At 40.0% G+C, this 22,883-nt stretch overlaps 2 protein-coding genes across 2 annotated transcripts; both read left to right on the top strand.

Annotated features, from left to right (window-relative positions):
• The first annotated feature begins 1,253 nt into the window (after nucleotides 1-1,253).
• On the top strand, nucleotides 1,254-4,180 carry fundc1 (FUN14 domain containing 1). The gene is made up of 5 exons (XM_076747649.1): nucleotides 1,254-1,379; nucleotides 1,870-2,023; nucleotides 2,478-2,553; nucleotides 2,661-2,789; nucleotides 3,401-4,180. Exons 1-5 carry the CDS (start codon nucleotides 1,304-1,306, stop codon nucleotides 3,476-3,478), a joined length of 513 nt encoding a protein of 170 aa, XP_076603764.1. The 5' UTR covers nucleotides 1,254-1,303; the 3' UTR covers nucleotides 3,479-4,180.
• A 410-nt stretch (nucleotides 4,181-4,590) lies between these two features.
• On the top strand, nucleotides 4,591-18,866 carry efhc2 (EF-hand domain (C-terminal) containing 2). The gene is made up of 15 exons (XM_076747648.1): nucleotides 4,591-4,632; nucleotides 7,305-7,493; nucleotides 7,872-8,022; nucleotides 8,192-8,415; nucleotides 9,010-9,261; nucleotides 10,054-10,161; nucleotides 12,389-12,527; nucleotides 14,290-14,455; nucleotides 14,541-14,683; nucleotides 15,066-15,262; nucleotides 15,540-15,673; nucleotides 15,898-16,092; nucleotides 16,991-17,083; nucleotides 17,352-17,451; nucleotides 18,508-18,866. The coding sequence occupies exons 1-15, from the start codon at nucleotides 4,591-4,593 to the stop codon at nucleotides 18,631-18,633; spliced, it is 2,259 nt and encodes a 752-aa protein (XP_076603763.1). The 3' UTR covers nucleotides 18,634-18,866.
• The last annotated feature ends 4,017 nt before the right edge of the window (nucleotides 18,867-22,883 follow it).

The following is a 22,883-nucleotide window of genomic DNA, read 5'->3' as shown; positions in this document are numbered from 1 at the left end:
TGTTCTTATAGTTAATTTATCATTTTGTTTAGCTTACACTCCCACTGTTACTCTACGAAACTACATTATTATGTAATATCAGAGAAGTTCTGCACACTGTCCATTACATACATATGGGACACTGTGCAATTATTTTGATATTAATCGGTTGTAACTTCACTTCTGAAGAAAATCAGCTTTAAAAATTCTTGGTGGCTACTCATAAAATGTCTCCACAGGATTACTTTGGTTCAGTTATAGGTAACAAAAGGAAAGTACACTACCAAACAACAAAATTGTACATCACCACAAAGTATGTTGGGAAGGAAGTAAAACTGACTGTAAAATCTATAGTATAGTATAGCCTGGGTAATTCTGGAAAATCAAAACAGACTAACAACATGAATTTGCTTTTCTTAAAAGTAACCCATTCTTTCAAATCCCACAGAATTACTTTTATCAGACTCACAATCAGTGGTATAAATATATTGTAAATAAAAGTAGGCCTGTGTTTCTGTCAGATAGGACTTATCTTTTAAAACAAGCAACCTGTATAACTGCTTAAAACAGGTGACTCATTTTTGTGCTATTTCTTTGCATTTGATGCATCATGATTTTGATGGCCTTTTTACACTTCGAATGCCCTTTGTTCTTACTATTCTTTTTTTAGCTATGCAGTTTTAACAGCTTATTTCACAAGAGCTATCCCGCTGACATCCCTACCTGATTGTAGGCATATATGAAAGTCAGTTTTGATAAATATTTCCTACCCGAGTAACAATTCTTGCTACTTTTCTAATTACCCCTTTGTTTTGTTGATTGAATTCATGCACACATTTATGTATTCTGTCAGTGGCCATTGCCTTATTTAAGTGGGGAAAAAAAACTTTGCTTAAATATCAAACCTTTGGCTGTTCATAACTGTGTCTTAACCACATTCAGAGCATTTCTGCATCGTGAGTCTACTGCAGATCACCCAACACATGATCGAGTATGCAATCTGGCATACTCTGCCCACCGTCTAGTCACTTTTGTAATGTTTTTTTTTTTTTTTTTTCCGTTTTTACATGAAATTACAGCTGTATATTAAGAGTAGGAGTAGATTTTGCTTGGCCTTATTTTCATTTATTTTTCAAATAGTTATAACTATGCTTCCACTTGCTACGCATGCACTGAATGGACCTTACAAAACACATTATTACAACAACAACAACAACAACAACAACAACAATAATGTTATTATTATTACAGCGTGTACATCAATATATCATTGTTTAGGCAGACCTGTGCCTGACTGGGTTTCTGTTTCACTTTGACCAATAAAATGAGGCGAATGACGCTGAGCGTGCAGGCAGCTGAGGACAGTCCAGTGTATTCCAAAATGGCGAACCGCGACAAGGGTAAGAAGGCCTACAAACTCACTACATCTCTTGCTGAACTGGGACCCAGTTCTTCTACGTTTGGATTGTACACGAGCCATGTTGCAAAGTTTGACTTTATACTTTGGTGTTCTAAAAACTCTCCTCCCTCTTAAACCGCGATGTCTTCAGACGTAGCATTAATAGCTAACTTTTCAGCTGTCGTTTAGCCTTACTTGTCTGATCATGCTAACTTATTGTCTGACCTAGGAACTTTACTAAGTTCCCAGACAAGTTATTAAGTGAGTTGTCGTCAGCTATGTTGACACTTCTGTAACACAAATGCCTGAACTGATGAGGTTGATCACTAAGATGCGCCAGTACAGTGTTCATAATGTTGTGTTTGTAGCAACTGGGGTAGTGTATATAGATGAACTTAGTATGGCAATACTTGCATTTAGCCAGTCACCATTGAAGGGCATCCTTTCGTTGCTATTGCATGCTGACTATTTTTCTTTCCATGTATGAATAGAGCTTGAAGAGGAGATTTACGACAAAGTCGTAGATCTGACGCAATATGCCAAACGTCAGCGATGGTGGAATCGACTCTTCGGGAAAAACTCTGGCCCCGTTGCAGAGAAGTACTCCGTGGCCACACAGATAGCCATAGGGGGAGTGAGTGGCTGGTAAGTATTCTCTTGGAAATTCAATGTGTAGCCTTGAGGTGCTCCTCGTTAACTGTCCCACTTAGTTTTCTACGGATATTTATGATATGCATTATAGAAAACATTTCGAATGGTCCAGAAATAGTCCAGTGCTAAATTCAACATGTCACTCATGGCCCCGGATTATTTTCTGATCTCGCATTTTGTTCCATGTTTTAGGAAGACAATTATGAAATCCAATCCATCACTCATGAAAACACATTCCACGCTTTCCACCGTAAAACATTATAATTGTGCAATTGGTATGTCAAGAAATCCAATCCATCACTTATGAAAACACATTCCATGCTTTCTACCGTAAAACATTACAATTGTGCAATTGGTATGTCACACCATACTTTAAAGTGGTCATTTTAAAGGCAGTTGAAGTGATTTATGTGAGATTAACCTTCATGTTCTGTCTGGATTATTTTAGGTGTGTAGGCTATCTCTTCCAGAAAGTTGGAAAAGTTGCTGCGACATCTGTAGGGGGAGGTCTTCTGCTGTTACAGGTATTCTTGCATCATGAGGCATGAACATGTATGTATTAAGCCTTTCAACAGAATTAAAAACACTCTGGCGAATCTGTCTAATCTTTTTCATTTACCTGACTCTCCAGATAGCTAACAATACTGGCTATATCCAAGTGGACTGGAAGAGAGTAGAGAAAGATGTCAACAAAGCAAAGCGGCAGTTAAAGAAGGGTACCAATCAAGCTGGCCCAGAGCTAAACACGTTTGTTGAGAAGGTATGATTTTTTTTCTGTAATTTGTTTTGACAAAAGGTAATCAGAACTTCGTTATCAGTCTTGAGGAATATTTTTAATCCTTCCATCATAATTGAAACGGAGACAGTTGGTACATCCTGGTGGCCTTGTGGTTGAAACGCTAAACATACAACTGCAACATCGCTGGTTTGACGTTGAGACCTAACTGCATGTCATACCTGCTTTTTCTGTCAGTGTCAACACTGTCACCGGCTACATTGTGTGGCTATTTAGACTGTAAAATGTCTGTTCTCATTGTCAGGCAAAGTAAGAGGAAATCATTCACAATAAGGTAGTCAAACATGCCGTTTTTTCAGCCATTCTTTCCTTAATAAAGATTTTGTTTAAGCTGTCAATGCGAACATGCCAAGGAAGCAGGTAACTGCAGTCACTGTGCAAGCACATCTGCTGACAAGATTCTAATGATTTGCACTTTAATGTGAGTCAAGCTGTCCCTGCTTTTGAAAATTTGTTCACAACTTAAAAAGTTATTAAGTTAACTCAGTTATGTTACATGTCATTCAGAATTAATGCCAATCTAGAATGGATTGTAACTACTTTATATACTGAAATACATTTTCTGTCTTTTTCAGTCCACAGAGTTTGTGAAGAAAAACATTGTTGTCACAAGTGGTTTCATTGGAGGATTCCTGCTTGGCCTGGCATCTTAGGGTCTGTCAAATGAGATGAGTCTGTGTTTGTTTGATGTCAGGAAAAACTGTAGGGAAGAATTCTAAATCATTGCTATATGGTTTTTAAGTGTGTAATGACAGCAAGCAACCAATTTCAGATTAGTCTGTGGCTATGTTTCTACATAAGATGCACATCCTTTTGTCAACTTAAAAACTGGACCTCCACTTGACAAGCACTGTTGATATGATATGGGACTTCCTGGTTAGACCAGAATGACCATAAATACTCCATTTTTCAGGCCAAACAATGATACATATCATGAAAAAATTGGAAAAATTGTAAAGGCCATCAGAATGTTGCAATTTTTTATTTATTTTTACCAAACTGACATTGTACCACAATGAAAGATTATGCACTGTTATTACTGCCTTCTTGTGCTCAAGTAAGTCAAGTCAAGTGCAAGTTGATTTAAATTCACCTTTGCATGGCTCTGTCAGTGCCAGTGTTGTATTTTTTCATTTCCAAACATCATAATCATCTTCAGGGTGAGTGCAGATAGATGTGGGATCATTACGCCTTTTTTAGAGGTTCTTCATGTTTTATGGGTTATGTCAGCCTCCCCTCTATCTTTTTTAATGTATTTTGTTGAGTAAAATTGTTGTTTTGGGCACTGAAGGTTCTGGTTTGTCTACTAAGTTTGATGAACAAATAAAAGTAACAAAATAATGAGTTGTTTCTCATTTATGTTTATACAGTGGTACAACTATGTCTTTTAGTCCTGAGTCTTGGATTCCTCCTTTTTATGTTCATAAAGAGTAAATGAAAGTACATCTGCCTCTTTACAGGTCTGACAAGAATACAAAGACTTTGTAATGTTTTATTTAAACGTTGTTGCTCTGTGATCTGTTTTGTTCAATACAGGTATGCAGTGTGCCCTGAACTATTGGTTTTTCCTTTGTGTTTTTGATACAAAGCTAAATTTGTGCGTGCATTAAAGTCTCACTTTGGTCGCATACACACGAATATTAATTAGTTCCTTCCGTTGCGAACGTTGCCAAGAGACAACAATAAACGAAACGCTTCCATGGCAACCAATAACAGCCCGTTGGACATTAGCAGCAGCTGAGTTGTATCAACGTGTTTTACAGCCATGGCTTTACCAATTCTGCCCGGGAATTCTCCCAATAAACAAGTAAGATTACAACACTTGGTATATTTCATAGTAATGTTTTGACGGTAGGTTGGATCAGCTTGGCACAGCGTAACTTAAAAGATACCTAGCTACAGCTAACGCTAGCTAATATTACAGTCTTGTATATGAATTTAGCGGCTCCGAAGCTAAATCTAACGACAAGTCTTTATTTACATAGGTAGACAAAAGATGCCAAGGCATTTTTGATACAAGCTGAAGTAGCAAACCCGTTAGATAACGTTAACCTTGTGGTGACCTTACAGGCACCTTCAGTGATCATAAAACAAATTGTAATGGATTTGATTGCACTAGAGATGCGCCTTTCTCATCTCTCTTCTGAAAAGTTTTCATGAGTTTGATACTGAACGTATCATTTGACGTAATTTCCGGGTAAATGACAACAGACATTGAGGTCCTGTTAGTGGCGCTGGCAGGTAGTAGCAGCCTGTTATTTTCGCCTATGACAGGTAGCGGCAGCATGTTATATATTGAGACATATTGAAATACCTAAAATAGCACAGTCCTCAAAGCTTGAGTGTTCTTTGAATATTTTATCGCATCCACATATTCATTGAGGTCATTCATAAAAACAGGAAAGAATGGATTTGCATTCGTGAAAGTGGTACGTGCAAGACAAAAAGTTTTATTTGGAATATATTCTTTCATTTTCCATCTTAAAATCAAACATACCAAAGTAAGCATCCTCTAAACAAAAAGAAGCAAAAAGGTATATTTGGATAAACTGTAGAAAGTCTGACCAAAATTTCTCTGTATGAGAGCAATTGCAAAGCAAATTTGAGACATTTTTGGCTGAATTTTTCAATGTCCTGTTTATATCTCTAATGAAAAGATGTTGCTGATTACAACCTGTGAACTAATATAAACACAACTTCTCTCACTTCATTTGTAAAGAAAAACTTGAGAGGCAAGGAGCTCACCTCTCTCCAATTGGCATTCTCTAATATACCATTCCACAATGGGATTATTACAATTAGTCATTTTTACAAGTAGTCATTTGGCAGATTCTTTTATCCAAAGCAACGCACATATGAGATATGTACATATGGATTATATAAAGAATTGAGATGATGTGTTGGAATAAAATCCTACTTCTTCTATTACTATTGTGATGCTCTGCTGGAAAGCATGATCCACCCAACGCCACACATTTGGTATTTTCTCAAAACTCTGAGAAGATGTAGCCTACCATTTGAGTCAAGTCCTTGACCACCAAGTATGATATTGTTTCAGAGCCAGTTTTCAAAAACACAAGATTTCTTTTTGTAGAGAATATCCTTATTATTCCAAATGTAATGTCTCTGCAGTGAGAAGTTACAGTATGTTTAAACAGGAAAGACCAAGCCAAAAGCATTGCTTATGACATTTGAAAACTGGTTTGGGATTTTGATAGTAGTGTAATTGCAAAATAAAAGAAACTTCATATCACCGGTTCTGAAAAACACATAATTTTGGATAAAATGGGATTATTAATAAATTGTTTAAATCAGTTAATTTTAAATGCATTGTTTAGAGTTGCAAAATCCCCAAAATATAAACACTGATTCGTAATCATTATTACTGGCTATTTAACAAGGTGACTTTTGTTTTCCCACGCAAAAGTAAACAACATATTGTGATTCTTATGGAGAATACGCCACCATCCAAAAGAGAGAGCCACATACAGTGAGTAAGTCTGGACATGCCCTCAGCTTTTGACAGTAACATTCTCTGCCTCAAGGATAATAAGTCTCGTTAATAAGTCTCGTTGTAACCATGAATTTTTTTTCTTTTGTGGTATTTAATGATGCGTGACATACTTAATCTATAATAGTATTTAAACTTTCTTTAATTCTAACAGCAAAAATGAGTGCCAAAATGTTATAATCATCAACTTAAGTGTGATAGGACACCAGTTCTCCAGATAGGCCCTGTCTGTTTTGTTTCCAAATCAAAGTGATGACAAAATGAGCCATATTTGTTCAAAGAGCTTCTGTCTCAATGCTTTCTGAAAAGACCTCAACCAAAAAAGGAAACAGTGGTTCATCAAACACTTTATACAACTCAGCAGTTATGCCATCACACCCTGGACTCTGGACTCCAGTTATTTTTTAGTTTTCTTCATGGGAAATGCAAGCATCCCTATCATCACATGGTATAAAGCTACAATGATTGATTAAGTCTGTAAATGGGTTGGCTGTTGATTCACAATATTTAGATGTGTATAAATTGCTATAAAATTGTACCACAGTGCAGCTATTTATCTAATATTTTAGGTAATTTATAATACTTTGTATTCACATCTGTACCTGCCAGACAGGGCCTCCTGTTGAGAAAGAGAAGCTAGCCGCAAAAACTTCTTATTTAGCTGCCCTTTTTTCCTTGTCTTGATCACCCCCAAATATGCTGAGAAACTTTCCCAACTCATATTTTAAGAACTCCCAATACTCATCTCCCAATGTTGGTTGTTTTTGATGACTTGCAGCAGTAAATAATTTTACTTTAAATTGTCACTACATGACTGTTGTGTTTGCACTGATTCTAAATATATAAATAGTTGATTTAATGATTGCATAATATAGTAAGCTTATACTACATTATGTTTTTAATAGAAAGTGAAAACTTTATCAAGGCCTACAGTTGAGCAGAGATGCTTTCTCTCTTCTTTACTACAGCTGGGGAAGGAGAGATTTCACAAATCCCAACATTTTGACTATTCAAATGGCGTTCCTATGTTGGTGGGATCTGCAAAGCCAGGCATTGGAGGAGAGCTGTTAGTTGGCCAGAAGATGAAACCCAAATATTCTGTTAACCCCAAGGGACAGGGCAGTCACTTCCCATCATGGGTTGCCTTTGACAAACAGGTGAACTGTCTTGTTGAAATTGTTCAGTTTTACCTCACTGGTTATATTCACATGTTTTTGTGCATCGTATAGAGTACTAGTAAATTAGAATGGACTGACATGTCTAATTTAATTCAAACTTATATTTAGCTCTGGCTTTAAATGTTCAAATGTTGCATACAGTACAGTGAATGCTCTGTGTATTATGTCACTTAGTACAATACAACATTTCCAGTGGTCTATGTGTTCATTAGTTTAGTTTAAATCATTTTTTACCAACATTGCACTAGCATTGAAATTTGCATATTTCTGTGAGGTCATTCAAGAAATCTTGAAACCCAATGATCACTTAGGTAACTAAAAGCCATAATTTGATAAAATGCCCTTTTGCCCCTCTAGGCTCTGTGTTTTGAAGCATACTTCCAGGAAACTGTGACTGAGGCACAAAATGAGACATACAGAATCAGGAAGTGCAAGATCTACTTCTACCTGGAAGATGATACCATACAAGTGGTGGAGCCAGAGTTCAAGAACAGTGGCATCCCTCAAGGTGTTTGTGATATTTCAGAAAATGTCTTATGACAGTAGCTCAAATGAAAATATTTTATGTTCATGTACTTTTTCTGAATTGCGGCCAGTTGGAATCATTTAGCCAGAGATATGATAAGCAGTTTAATATCTGTTGCTTACCATTGCTGTGTTGTTGTTCCTTGTGGCAGGAACACTTATTCGTCGCCAGCGTATCCCACTGCCTCCCCCAAACGACAGCCAGTTCTACAATGTTGTCCATTTCAACATCAACCAACAGATGGTGCTGTACTCACGCACATTCACTGTGACCGACTGTGACTCCTTTACAAGGAATTTTCTCACTAAATTAGGGGTACACCTAAATGACTGTGCCACTGTTCCTGATGACCCCTACAGGAACCTTCGGGAACAGGTAGACATCAGAGTGAACTTTTTTTTATTTGGGTTTGGCCTTTTTTGCAATTTAATTTTTCCTTGTTCTTTAGTGTTCTCATAAATACACCAACAACAGAATATAGTTTCACTTTCCTCTGATTATGGATGGATACATTTTTTTCACTGTAAATCAATCAGTTAGTAAATCAAGCAGTTTCATGAATTTACTAATACTTTAGTCTATCAAATGTCAATAATAATTGCAAATTTCCTACACTTTAAATCAACATATTGTATAATAATAACATATGCCTTTCAACCTGATGTTTTAAAGCTGCCTATTTTGTCTGGGGTACTGTACCAAATCCCAAGACTATTAAGTTTACACTCCTTATTGTTATCATTATTATGCATTTTTCATTGTAATTATTATCTAAATATGTTTGTTTTTTTGTATTTGGTATATTTTGGATCAAGTGATCATTTAATCTAATGATCCCTGCTGATGATACCAGTGCGAAAATCGAAAGGCATTGATATCTACTAATGAAGAAAAGAATTGGTAAAAATAAAAATGTTCAGTTTTTTATCAATGTGTGATTCTTTGTATTTCACATGGTCTTTCATTCAGATTGAGAAAAGTATGAAGCCACTCCGGCCTTATGAGAGGCATGACACACTGAAGCAATTCCTTGACCATGACCGCAAAGTCCTGTGTTTCTACTGTTTCTGGGACGACACAGAGAGCATGTTCGGGGATCTTCGGGAGCTCATCCTGCACTACTTCCTGGCAGATGACACCATAGAAATCCACGAGGTTATCTCACCAAACTCTGGGAGAGATACCATTTCCAAATTCCTACGTCGCAGCAAACTGCCTAAGGTAATTTATTGGCAAGGAGAAGAAGGAAGAAAAAAACAGAGATTTTCCAGGTTATGGAAATTCATACTTTAGAGAGAGGAACATGCTTGACAAGAAAAGACAGAAAATTTGCTAAATTCTCTAGGGTGGTAAGAACCTTTTAAGGACTACATGAATGTGACCGAATCGGTTTTGCAGGTTATCTCATGCATTTTGTGGGTTCAGTTTCCCTGTCCATTAGCACGTTTTACATTAATAGATAGTTATTCCAAACCGAAAGGCTTGCAGTGGCTCTCTTTCTGGATGGGTGACTTCTTTCCATCTTTCTCCCACTATCCCTCCCCTCACAGAGACCATGTTCATTCTGACAGGACTGCATCAATTCTCCCTCAAGTATTTTGGCTTCCTCCTCCAGTTACTGACTGAGGTCTAATTCATCTTGAAAGACAGCCAGGCCTCAATCATGTGTGTGTGTGTGTGTGTGTGTGTGTGTGTATGTGTGTGTGTGTGTGTGTGTGTGTGTGTGTGTGTCCACATGTGCTTTCAGTCCAGTCCTGGTTGACCAGAATCTATCATCCAATAGGAAATCACATTGTCCTTAGGATAGATCACTTCTTTACTCTGTCTATTTATTCTGTCATTAAACATCTATCTATCTATCTATCCATCCATCCATCGGTCTCTGTCTATCCTTTGATCCTTTGTTCTCTCTCTCAGTGCTGTGTGCATCTGGTGGTCAGTTCTGTGCATAATGTGTTATGTGTAACATTTTCTGTCTTTTCCTGCCTCTGGTTGTTTGTCATTTCTCTGTAGAGTGCTCCAGCCCAAATGAAGCAGCCTGGAGAGATCACAGACCGCACAGTGCTCAATGTGTTTGACTCCAGCAGTCAGGGAAAAGGTTACATATTGGACAGCCTCAAAGTATGTCCTGTCTCAGCCGTGCCTTCACTATGAACATGCTGAACATTCAATTCAATTCAATTCACTTTTATTTGTATAGCGCCAAATCACAACAGAAGTTGTCTCAGGACACTTTCCATATAGAGCTGGTACAGACCAAACTCTTTTATCTACAGAGACCCAACAATTCCCTCATGAGCAAGCACTTGGCGATAGTGGCAAGGGAAAAACTTCCTTTTAACAGTCAGAAACCTCAGGCAGAACCAGGCTCTGGGTGGGCGGCCATCTGCCTCGACCCGTTGGATGAGAAAGAGAGAGTGAGACAGACAGAAATGCAATCACAGTAACAGTGACAGTGGATGTAATAATAGTAGTAGCAGTTGCAGTGGATGTCAGGCAGGGCCATGGCAGGAGACACAGCTGTAATCCACAATCCAGATTCAGTCACTATCCATGGGAACCTGCGAGATGACAAAGCACAGAGACTCCCGGGAAGAAGCTAAGCTAGTAACACGCTGTGATAGGACATGAAAGTGTGCAGATGGAGAGGGAGAGAAGGACAGAGGAGCATAACTAGGGGCTGGTCCAGGGCAAGCCTGAGCCAGCCCTAACTACAAGCTTTATCAAAAAGGAAAGTTTTAAGCCTACTCTTAAATGTAGAGACAGTGTCTGCATCCCAGACAAAGACTGGAAGATGGTTCCACAGGAGAGGAGCTTGATAGCTAAATGTTCTGGCTCCTGTTCTGCTTTTGGAGACTTTAGGAAGCATAAGTAAGCCTGCATTCTGGGAACGCAGTGTTCAAATAGGTTAATTTTTAGGCTGTGCCTTAAATTTAGTAGTACTTGGACTCAATGGACAGACCAGAGACAAGAGTAAAAGATAACTAAATTTATTTACAATAATGGAAACAACAAAAAACACACTCATAGGGAGAGGAGAGAAAAACAAAAGGCACACTCATAAGGAGTGGAACAAACAATTCTCCACATGGTGGGTTGAGGCTGAGCAAGTGCTGAACGCGGGAGGTTGGCACTGGAGAAAGACAAAAGCACGTGAGGGCAGAGGAAAACACAGCCACTACAAAGTATGCGTAACAAGACAGCAACTGGTAAAGACTGGAAGTACTCACAAGGGCACGGGCTCTGGAAACTCATCGGAGAGATCAGGATAATCCAGCGACAAACCAAGCTCAGCATCTTCCTTATATACTAGACCTCTCATTAGGCTCATGCGCTCCAGGTGTGCTGCTGGAGAGGCGTGGCCAGCTGGGTGCAGGGAAACACTCGGCTGAGACAGACAGGGGAACAGACAGACAGACACATAACACTAGGGAGAAGGGGAACAAAGAACACTGGGAGCAGACAGGTTAGCGGATCCTAACAGTAATAAGGTACTATGAGCTCTTTAAGATAAGAAGGTGCCTGACCATTTATGGCTTTGTAAGTAAGGAGGAGGATTTTAAATTCTATTCTAAACTTTACAGGGAGCCAGTGCAGAGTGACTAATATCGGAGAAATATGATCTCTCTTCCTCGTTTTTGTCAGAACACGTGCTGCAGCGTTTTGGAGCAACTGGAGAATATTCAGCAACGAATTTGGGCAGCCTGATAGTAAGGAACATGAAAATGATGAACATTAAAACCCCATTCAACACCTTTGGGAACTGGAGCACTGACTGTGAGCCCAGCCTTACACCCAACATCAGTATCCAACCTTACTAATGGTCTTGTGGCTGAACTGGAGTGTATCCCTGCAAGTTACCAAAGTCTTCCAAGAAGAGTGGAGTCTATTATAGCAAATACAAGTGTGCATGCACATTCAAATAAAAAATAACAGGTGCTGAGCCAAAAGTGAGCATATGAAGAAATAAACAAATAAACAGCTCGCACACTGCAGGGCTCCAATATCCACTTATTTGTTCGACCAAGGTGATGGTTCGAGCACAACTGCTCTTGATCAGACCAAAGTGACGCTCCACAACACCATCTTAAAAATACACTTGATGCAATCACACGCTGTTATAGCAAGCATATTAGAGTATAATAGTGAGCTTCTACCTGAACACTGTTTTGACTGAAACTAACAGTTGTAAGTTTGATCTCGGGTTCGTTTACAGCAATGCAATCTAAATTTAGCTAAAGGTTCAATTCATGTATGTTTAGCTGAATTTTAAAAAATGTTACAATTCTATAGTGGTGATCTTTCACTCATCTCATTCCCCCCTCCTTCTTCATTCTCTGTTGTACAGACAGGAGCTGTCCATGAGGAGTTTTATAAGGACTGTGATCTGACTGTGGGTGGGGAGGTGAATGTGTGGGGCAGGAGAGTGGTCATCGCTGACTGTGATGATTTTACCAAAGACTACTACCGCTCCAGATACAACATAGGTAACCAATATTATTGTGTTATTGATGTTTGAATTGCTGCAAATGCGGTTTGATGAGACTCAATTATTAATCCAAAAGTGATAGATTGATTTACAGTTATGTGATTTCAAAAGTGTTTCGTCTGTGCAACAAAAACCTGATCTTATTTCACAAAATTAATTAAGTGATATCTGTGGATTCACACCAGCTCTCCCTTTTCCAGCGGCAGTGTGACGTTTTAGCCGGTCACACATTTGAATGTATTTGATTTTCAGTCTTCTGTTAATCATGCCTATGATGCATTAATCTGAACACTTAGGGCCTGATTTACTAAGATCCCAAATAAAGAGCGCCAAATTGCGTGCGCACATGGATAGATTGCGCGCGCTGCCTGTTTGGGGTTTGCGGCTGATTTACTAAGTTAACAGCGCAATTGACTACAGGTGCAAAAGTAGTTGAGCCCTCCCTATTTAAATGAGGATTTTGCGTGAGTTTTTGCGCGTGCAAATTCGAACCCATGGAATTGGAGGTGCTGGTACAGGAGTCAAACAAGCACATTGCTGAGTTACAGCAAAGGAATTTGACAAGGAGGAACGCAATTCCTTGTGACTGGATCCAAATCAGCTCCTACTTCACGGAGAAGCTCCAAAATGGCATCGCCGGATCACCGATATGTCTCTATTATTTTTTTCTTCGGGCATTCCAAAAAGAGTGACAAGATCAGAAAAGATGCGTTCTCTCCGTTGCCTGTCCTGCCTACGCCGCCTCCTCGCAACAATGACCGCAGCCATCTGTGCGCACGGCTGTGCCAGGTAGCCTAAGAAATGACGTTCAAACGTGCTAAATATGGACGCAAAAATAATCAGCGCAATTAGTTTCAGGTTTGGTAAATCACATTGCGTGCGCAAAATGATTCTATTTGCATCTACTCCGCCCAATATTTTTGCGCGTTCTGGCTGGCACGCCTATATTGCATATTTATGAAGGCAGAAGCGCAAAACGAGTAGCGCGTGTTATTTTGCCCGATTGACAGACGCAATCCTTGGTGCGCCCGGTTGGTAGATCAGCATCATCATCTCTTTGCGCGTGCTGTCGCTTTTGCGCACGTTTTTACGCACGCAAAGCTTTAGTAAATCAGGCTCTTAGTAGCAATAAAAGCAAGCACCAGTAAAAGTTATTACCTTCCTGCAAAACTGATCCCTGAGACTAATTGCAGAGGATACCGATGTCTTTATCTATACAGTTTATAGTATAGTATTAGTATATAATATACAGAAATGTTATGAGTAATGATTTTTTTGTATTAAACTGGACTGAGATCACTCAGTAGCTTGTATAAGGCTGTGGGTCTCTCAGTTACTCCTTCGTCAATTACAATTCAGGACCACTGTCTGCCTGACATACGATACTCTGGCCCGCCAGCGCTGCTATTTCTCCATGCCTCCACACTTAAAGGCATCAGGGACCACAAGAGGCACACCGCTCCCCATCTAGAGAAACCCAAGCTGGTCCTAGATGTGGCTGTCACCCTGGGCAGGTTCTGGGGCTCACTGCATTAGTCACAGTTGTAAAACAGGGAGAGCCCATAGTGACAGGCTACTGTGATGGAGGGTCCTGCCTCCCTCTGAGCAGTCAGAGGTCAGGTCAGGGTTACAGTGAGACCCAGTCTGCTGTGTTCCTGCATGGTTGGATTACCTGCTGCCCTCTGATTATTGCAGCTCTCCTCCTGGGTTTCTTTCTTCCTTTAAGTGTTTTGTCTTTTCTTTCTCCTTCTTCCTCTCAGAGAATTTCACCCCAGCGCTGTACAAAGCTCCACCAGCCCCTAAGCCCTTGAGGCCCGTGCCCCCTTACAACGGCTTTGGCTCAGAGGAGGATTCACTAAGCTCCTGCCAGGGCCTGCTGCCCAAGCCCCCGCAGAAAGATTTCCTCAAATTTATGGAGAAAGACAGGTTGGATCTGTAATTACACAATCAAATTACACCGAAATGTGTGCTCATGGAAACCCCCAACTCTACTGTGCATATGTCCCCCTAGATGTGGCCTAGACAGTAATGTGCTGAATTTCCGTGCCAAGATGGTGACCACTGATCCAGTTGACAGAGACAGGATATTCATCATCTCCTTCTACCTCTGTGATGACTCCATCAGTGTGTTTGAACATCCTCAGAGGAACTCAGGTAAAAGCATTAGGACCATAGCTGCACCAGGACTGCTCTCAGGACTTGAGCTAGAAATCTATGGCTATCATGTTAAACATTAGGTTTGTTAGATTAAATTTCCATTTCCAGAATCTTTTGAAAAGAGATGAAACAGATGATGTTTAGTGCATAGACTTACTTTTTCAGGAATGGAGATATTCCCATCAGAGTAAATCACCATTTAAAAGTATTATTTACATTTCAAGATTAATATTATGTAATGGGCTCATGGACTGTTCAGTACGGTAAAAGTTAAAAAATGTGAAACAAAATAATATAAGTAGTGAGTGAGTAAGTAGTGAAGTAAAATTAAGAATTAGTGACCCTTTCATCCTTCCCTCTCTCACACATCGTGCACCAGGTGTGCTCGGTGGAAAGTTTCTGGAGCGTGGTCGTGTAAAGAAGCCAGACCAGGAGCTGTTCAAGAGCGAACTGTCTAAGTACTTCACAGCTCAGGATCTGTACATTGGAGCTACCCTATGCCTCAACAAAAAGCACTTCCATCTTCTGGATGCTGATGAATATACCCTCAACTACATGGAGCAACATGCCAAGGAGGTAGGGAGAGAACTGAAGGAAGAATATTTGTTTCGTTTTCTAAGGAATATGTGGGGTAGTGTATTGGACATTTTTGGTATCACAATCTTGCTCTCAGTGATGGTCTTTGGAGCATGTTGCTAAAGCTAACATGGCTACACATCCTGGTTCAGGGGCTCTAAACTCCAAACCATCACCTGTTAGCTGTGTATTACTATGAAGCCATCATTTTTTCTTTTGGTATTACTGAATGCTATATTTGATTAAAGATTTCATGTTTGTGTGTGATTGTCTAAAGTTCCCCAAAGCCAACGTGGGCAACATCCTTAGTAAACTACGTTCGGTTTCTGATGAGAAACAGAGTGAGATTAGGAAGTTTCTGGCTCTCAGTGACCCCAACAACACTGGCTTCATCCCCTATGAGTCGTTCAGGTACAGTAAATGCTGCAAAAATAAATATAGTTCAGTCTGTCAGTATGCCCACCTTGCAATAATATGTACTTAATGACATCTGGTCCTTTCTGTCCAATTCAAAGGATATAAAGTGACAAAAGGTGGCAGAGAGAAAGTCTATACATACTTTTCTTAAAGTTAGGACTATCAGTTTTTGTGTGTTATTTTCTGCATGTGTATTTGCATGTATGAATGCCCTACAGGGGCATGTTGATGGGCCTGGACTGTGGTCTGTCGGGTCATGAGGTGCTGGTGCTGGGCCGACGTTTCTCAGAGTGTGAGCAGCCTGAGATGGATGTGGGCCTGATGCTGGCTGTGGCCCAGGACTTCCTCAAGAAGAAGCACTTTGAAGAGCTTCCTGAAATGGCCAGAGCTTTCACACACCAGGACCAATACAAGTAAGCGGGTGCACACATGCACACACGCACACACACACACACACACACACACACACACACACACACACATGCACACAAAAATATTTACTTAAGACAAAACACTGTTGCAGCAGAAACACACAGAAAACACACACAGACAGACAGCGTCACAACAAGACATCTATTGTGAAGCCGGTGGCTCCATATCTCAGAACAACAATTAGTTCCAGCACGGTGAGAGGGTAGCATTGGAACCAGATGGACCCTGAAGACCTGTATAGCATGTAGCTTTGCAGACCAGAGATGTACACTTGCTTTGTCTGTTTCTGTCTCCGTGTCTTTCTCCCTGCATGCCATTTTCCTACTCTTTTTGTGCATAAAACTGTATGTTTAATGCTATCAGTTTCTATCAGTTTGTGTCTGATTGTTCATCAGCATCCCTGTAATGAGGATGGCATGACAAGAATCAGCATTTCAACCATTAGGCATCACTCTGGAAAACAGCTGTGGTTTTATAGAACACACACACACACACACACACACACACACACACACACACACACAAATTCAGTCATACAAATTCAGTTTGAGAGGTTTTTCTATAAATAGTATATTGATGCAAGAATGGTACTTCAACAAAGGTGCTGCTGATGGCATATTTGCTCTGATCTTGTCTGTTCAACTTGTCAGCACTGACTAATGATGTGATCCTGCTCATGGTTCTTATGAAGTCATAAAAACATCCTGAAGTGTGGATTATTTTGAGTTGAGGGAGGATTCTAAGGTGCATGTGTATTTTCTTTGAGCTTTTAATAACAAACTACAATGATGTGGGTCCAAACACCTGGCTTCAGAACTAGGGCTTCATAATTTTTTCTTAGGTTGGATACCTGTATCTCGCTTTTCTTTGTGTCTCCAGAACCGGCCATCTCTCCACCAAAGAGACAAGGACCATTTGTAAGGCCTTCCGGCTTCCCCTGCCTGAGAATCTGCTGGCAGGTCTGCTCAGCAAGTAAGAGCCCACTAATCACAGTGCACTTGGTGGTTTTGAATGTTCATGTTCATTGTAAAGTACAGCCCTGTCCTTTGCCCAGAAAAGTTGCTTGGCATGGTTGAAAAATCTCTGAACCAGCATTTAGACTGAATACCATTAAATAATTCTGCATCGAAAGAAGAGCAAAGTCACTTAATTTAAGTCAAATGGGGGCTGTTGTGTTAGTAATTTGGAGGTTGCTTAATAGTATGTTTCTGTTTCTAATCTGGATGCATGTCTGGTGTAGGTTTGCAGATGGGGACCAGGTTGACTACTCTGCCTTCCTGGCTGGCATTACGAACACTGAACACTGTGCTCCCCCGGTAATGCCTGAAGACTCCTTAAAGGTAAGAGAGAGGATATTTAATAGTGTGTGCACAGATTTTGGAATAGTTGTAACGGAAAATCAATCTGGATTTTAGCCTTACCTGTGATGACTCAGTAGATAGCCTAAGTGAGCCAAAAACAGAATCAAGTGAGTGGGAAGGAATGGCTAAATAGACAAGAGGGTAATTTATTGGAAAGAGAGAACTGAGACTTGAAAGAGAGACAGAGACAGAGGTGGTCAAAGGGGAAGTAGCTCCTTTTTTCTTCTGTCTTGCATTTGTATCTTTCCTATGTAATGCCGATGTAGCATGCAGTCAAATCTAAGCAGAAACAGGTGATCAGGAGAGACATACACCATGGCAAGACAACAAAGGCTTGCATAGGCAGAGTGAGAGTGGACTGAATCCATGGGTGTGAGTTTGTGTGCGCTCATGCAATGCTCATTTAATTCTCCATTTTCCTCTGTCACCGTTTGCAAATCCAAACAAGTCCATCGGTCTCTGCTTAACTACTCTGTCTTCCTTAAAAAGCTCAAAAAAATCCTGAAAATGGCCTCTGAACCATGTGCGCATTTGAAAATGTCACAATTATTGCGTCATAGTGAGGATACAACAGGAGTGTTTTGTTGACTGACCCAGATCTTTGCTGCAATCCATATGCTGTTTAGTATTACCAATTTTCTTATTACCTAGATTTCTTTCTTTTTCTTTCTTTTTTCTTTCTTTCTTTCTTTCTTTCTTTCTGCTCATTAAATTTAGCAACCTTCAGACCAATTAAAAAAATTCTTGATTTAAAGAAATAACAAAATAAATTTTGATACACACTGAAACTTTAACATGCTTGTAGTTGTATTAAGTATAGAATAGAATAAGGCAAATAAAAGAATAAATAAAGGAGAGGTCTATCACAGAGAACCAATAACAAAGTTAAAATATTAAAAGGACAGCCTTAGATAGTAAAACCAAAGTGGAAACTAAAATAATCAATTATTGACACTTAAGTCTTAACACTGAAGAAGAAAGTATTTTAATGCTGTCAGAGTTGTGAAGTGATTTGTAAATTCCTGTTGTCTCCAGTTTCATGTGAATGCGAGGTTTGGTGCCGGTGGGGTTACAGTGAAAAACGTCAACTACTCTTCCCTTCTGGGGGATGTATTCAGCTTTCCCTCCAACAACGGTGACCCAACTGCCACCTCAACATAGACACACACTGGGAGGTGAAACCATTTAGCCTCACGAACACATGGACACACCCTCAATTAAAGGTACATTCGTGTTTCATGATGGAGATGTGTAAAACCCTAGGGGGTGTGATGTGTGTGCATAATTTGAAGGTTTGTTTTCTTGTATATGAATAATTTGGCAGTAATGGTCTGTTAAAGAATAAGATAACACAATCCTGTTAGCTGGGAAATTGATTCTTTAGGGGGGAAATTTCTGAGACCACGGATGCTTTTTCATGTGCTTGTGTGTGTGTGTGTGTGTGTGTGTGTGTGTGTGTGTTTTCATATGTTGGTGTGAATCCCTCTGAGACATGGTAAAAAACGCACATCACATTTCACACACATTATGTTAACTATTACACTGTATTCACCAGCACTGTTTTAAGTTGATAAGTGGGTGATAAGTGGGCGACAAGTTGAGTGTATGCTGGCTACATCTACAAACCAGACAGAAGCCATCCATACTGTCAGCCCACAGTATTTGAAAACTATATTGTATCCAGCCCACAAAGACTTCATTGGAACATCCGGACTACATTTCACATTCGAAGTGGACAAATAGACTGGAGTTATTTTATGTCCTTTTGTTTGAGGTTCTTTGCGGCTTGTTGTGGTACCAGTGGTTTATTGTTGATGATAGTTACAGGATTTATTCTCTTATATTGCAAATGCTACTGGGAGAGGTTAAGAGGAACTACACCATCATTATATGTTTGGCTGACTGTGTGGCAGTGTTAGACTATAAAAAGGCACAGGTTGTCCAGGTTGAGACGCCACTGTAATCAGAGCCTACGTTGCAATTTCTAGTAAGGGGATAAGTCAAACATTAGGTAATCAACCACCCAATCCCCTCTATGTAACCAACACACACACATCATGCACACACCACTTCTGCCTCACCCTCTTCACAATGAGCACAGAAACAGTGCATTACATCACCCCAGGTATTATCAGCTCCTCTCCATCAGCTTTCACACATACTAAAATATTAGCTTCCCAGTCACTCACCAGCAAAACACAAAGGGTGACGTCGATGTGGTCGCTTCCTGAGTACACACTTGGCCTTTCTTTGTCATCTGTAGCGTGGTGTGAGAGAGGGAGGACAGTAAAGAAGGAACTTCAACACCTCTGTCCTCCTCATCCACCGCTCCTTCTCTTGCTGTCTCTGTCTGTTGGGTGACTTATACCATATAATTGTGACATTCCCACTTTATTTCTTACCAGTAAAGATTTTTTAAGGCAGAATGAATAAATATTCTAAAAAAATACAGAGGCCAGGGAAGCCCTTAAACTGGCATGGTTGCAATGCAACATTTTAATGTGGTTTCATAAATTTAAATGCTCATGTCATTGCTTTTATTGAATGTAATTGATATTGCTCTAGATGTTGTATGTTAGGCAATTTGCCAAACCTCAACCACCACATTGATTAACCTGTAAATTGAACTTTGGACCAAACATGGGGATAAAATTATTGTGAATCATGATGTCTCCTCTGAGCATGCAATGTTTTGTCGATGTGGTTTGAGTGAGTGTTTTCTGTTGTCTCTGTCTCCACTCAGCAGAAACAGAACATGGAGGCTTGTTGTAAAGAATCTGGATCTCTTGTTTTGTCCTCTTTTCACTTTACTGCTGTTCTGCTCAGGAGCACTGCACTGTAAAAACTGATCCACAGGATACACATAAATGTCTCTGGGGTTAAGAGGATTGTAGTGTTTTTGTGCACATGCAAGTACATGTGTGTTTGTGTGCATGCATGTGAATGTGCATGATGGGCTTAATGCAAGTCTGATGGAGTCATGGCTAATCTATGAAGTCTAAACAGACATTTGAGAACAGGAGGGGAAAAGTTTCTGTTTACTGGCTGCGTGCCTTTCTTTTCTCATGACAACAAATCTTAAACCTGGAAGCACACAGACACACACATACACATACACACCCACACACACACACACATCACAGAGAACCTGCGTTCAGATGTTGTTTTTCTCAAGACTGTTCCCTTAGAGCAGCAAATTCTGGCCCCACAGTTCACTTTGAATAGGCCTCTAGTTATTGATATCACTGTGTAAATCTCATGTTTACTTTGTTTGCTTCAATTGTTTTACACAATTTCAAATTACAATTGAATTTGAGATTGTTTTTGAGTACCTATTCTAGTATTCTATGTATTTCCCCATTGAAAACCAAAGGCTTTGATGTTTGAACAAGACTATGAGTCTACCGTCATGCTAGCAGCTCTGTGAAACACAGCAGTTCCATGTTCACAAACATGTTACCATGCTAATATTTGATAACTGACACTAAACAGAAAGTACATTGGTGGTTGATGGAAATGTTATTAGTTTTGCAGATATTTGGTCAGAAAGTATTGGAGGAAAAGACATTTTGACCTGATGACGGTGCTGCATGAAATGTTAAGGGATCACCAAAGTCATTAGGATACACTGCCTGGGAATAATGACTATCTGTTAAACATTCCACAGCAATCCATCCAATAGTTGTCAAGACGAAAAGGCAAAAATGTCAACCTCCTAGTGGTGCTCAACAAAAAGTTAGGACATCATTAAAGTCAGTGGGATTCATCTTCTGCAAACCATCAATAATGATTGTCCTAAATTTCATGGCAATCCATCCAGTCGTTGAGAACTGTCATTGCTATTCCTAAAGCTATGCTACTAGCTAAAAATATACATCATGTGTTACTTACTAATTTAAATGATAATATAGGTTTGTTTCATAGTTATTTCCAATGTAGACAAACATTTAGTTGTTGCCTACCTACCTGTTGGCTTGTTATCAGAAAGAAGTCAGTTAGAACTGCAACCCATCACTTTCCAAGGAGGGCTGTATAAAAGACAGAGCAGCCTATTAAGTGTTCTCAATCTGGACCAAACTGGGACCGCACTGCTATAGAGATCAAGAGAGTTTAGCAGACTGTGTCTGGATGCTCTGCCTCATTCCAGTGATTCCTCAGTGCCTATGGGCATTGGCACTGAGAGAGGGGGTGGAGGGAGAGAGGGCTAAGGCTTAGACCCTGCTTTACAGGGTCAGCACCTGCCCCGGGTGCACATGGGGAAACACTTGGCTGCTCTCTCATTATTCCATATCTCCCTCTATCTCTGTCTCAAAGTTTTTCACTTTCGTTCTTTTATTCCATCTTTTCCCATGAACCCCCACCCCAGGGCTGCTGTTCTCATTCCCCATGCAACATCATGCACATGATTTTGTGTATTTGTGTGTAAATTTGTGTTTAGATCATGAGCTGCACTGTGGTCTGCACTCACTGTGTCCTTAGTGCCATCTGAGAAGTGTAGTCACTCTTTGATAACAGTGTTTTATTCTGTACTAGACATTATTCCTTGATTCTGAGCATTTGTACTGTCTAACTGTGTTTCCTCCTGACCTCCAAACCCAGACCAGGTGTATTCATCAGTTGTCATTGGAAGCTGCTCTGACATTACTTGACCTGGTTAAGAAAAGAAAAAATTATTCTACATCAGCGGTAAATTACAACTGTGGGACTGTTTTGTTAGGCTTTTGGCTCCAAGCAGAAACCATTTTTGAAGCAAATGTGCTTGTTTTTCTGCTGCACTCCGGCCCACATAAATCTCCCAAAATTATAACCTCTTTCAGTTTTTTTCATGTAGCTTAAAAAAAGGCTGGAAATCAATCATCCAAATGAATACCGAATATGTCTGCACACCACCAGTCAGTTTACAGCTTTGTGCCTCTCACAGACAACACAATGGAACAAAGATAGACATGGTTGGTGTTAGGACACCATGCCCATAGGCCAGTGAATGTGTGACTCAGGTGTGACTGAGCTGTGATGTGACCCTGCCCTGCTAACGGGATAAGCAGAGATGGAGGAGATGACTCATGTCAAGTCAGGTCCAGTCACATCTCAGTTGCTGGTGCTCATGGCGACAGCATTTCAGACTGCCTACAGCCAAGGTGGGACAACTGCCACGGCATACTCACTAATGTGAGCAATGTATGGTCCAATATGCTAACAAGGCAATAGCACATCAGTGAGATGGGCTTATATCCAAGTCGAGATTTGGGTTAACCGTGGAGGGAGTAAAGAGTTAATCATAATCTTAAAAACCAAGTTACCTGTCAACAGCTTTCACTTAGGGATAACATTAACTTTGCGATGGAAAGTGAAAGTGTTTTTACAAGTTGTCAGAAAGCTGCGTTTACGGCGGGATGTCACATCCTGGTGTG

The sequence above is a fragment of the Chaetodon auriga genome, chromosome 13 (assembly GCF_051107435.1).
Source record: "Chaetodon auriga isolate fChaAug3 chromosome 13, fChaAug3.hap1, whole genome shotgun sequence".
Taxonomy (NCBI): Eukaryota; Metazoa; Chordata; class Actinopteri; order Chaetodontiformes; family Chaetodontidae; genus Chaetodon; species Chaetodon auriga.
Note: the sequence above shows the minus strand (reverse complement) of the source record. Positions and strands in the feature narration are given on the sequence as shown.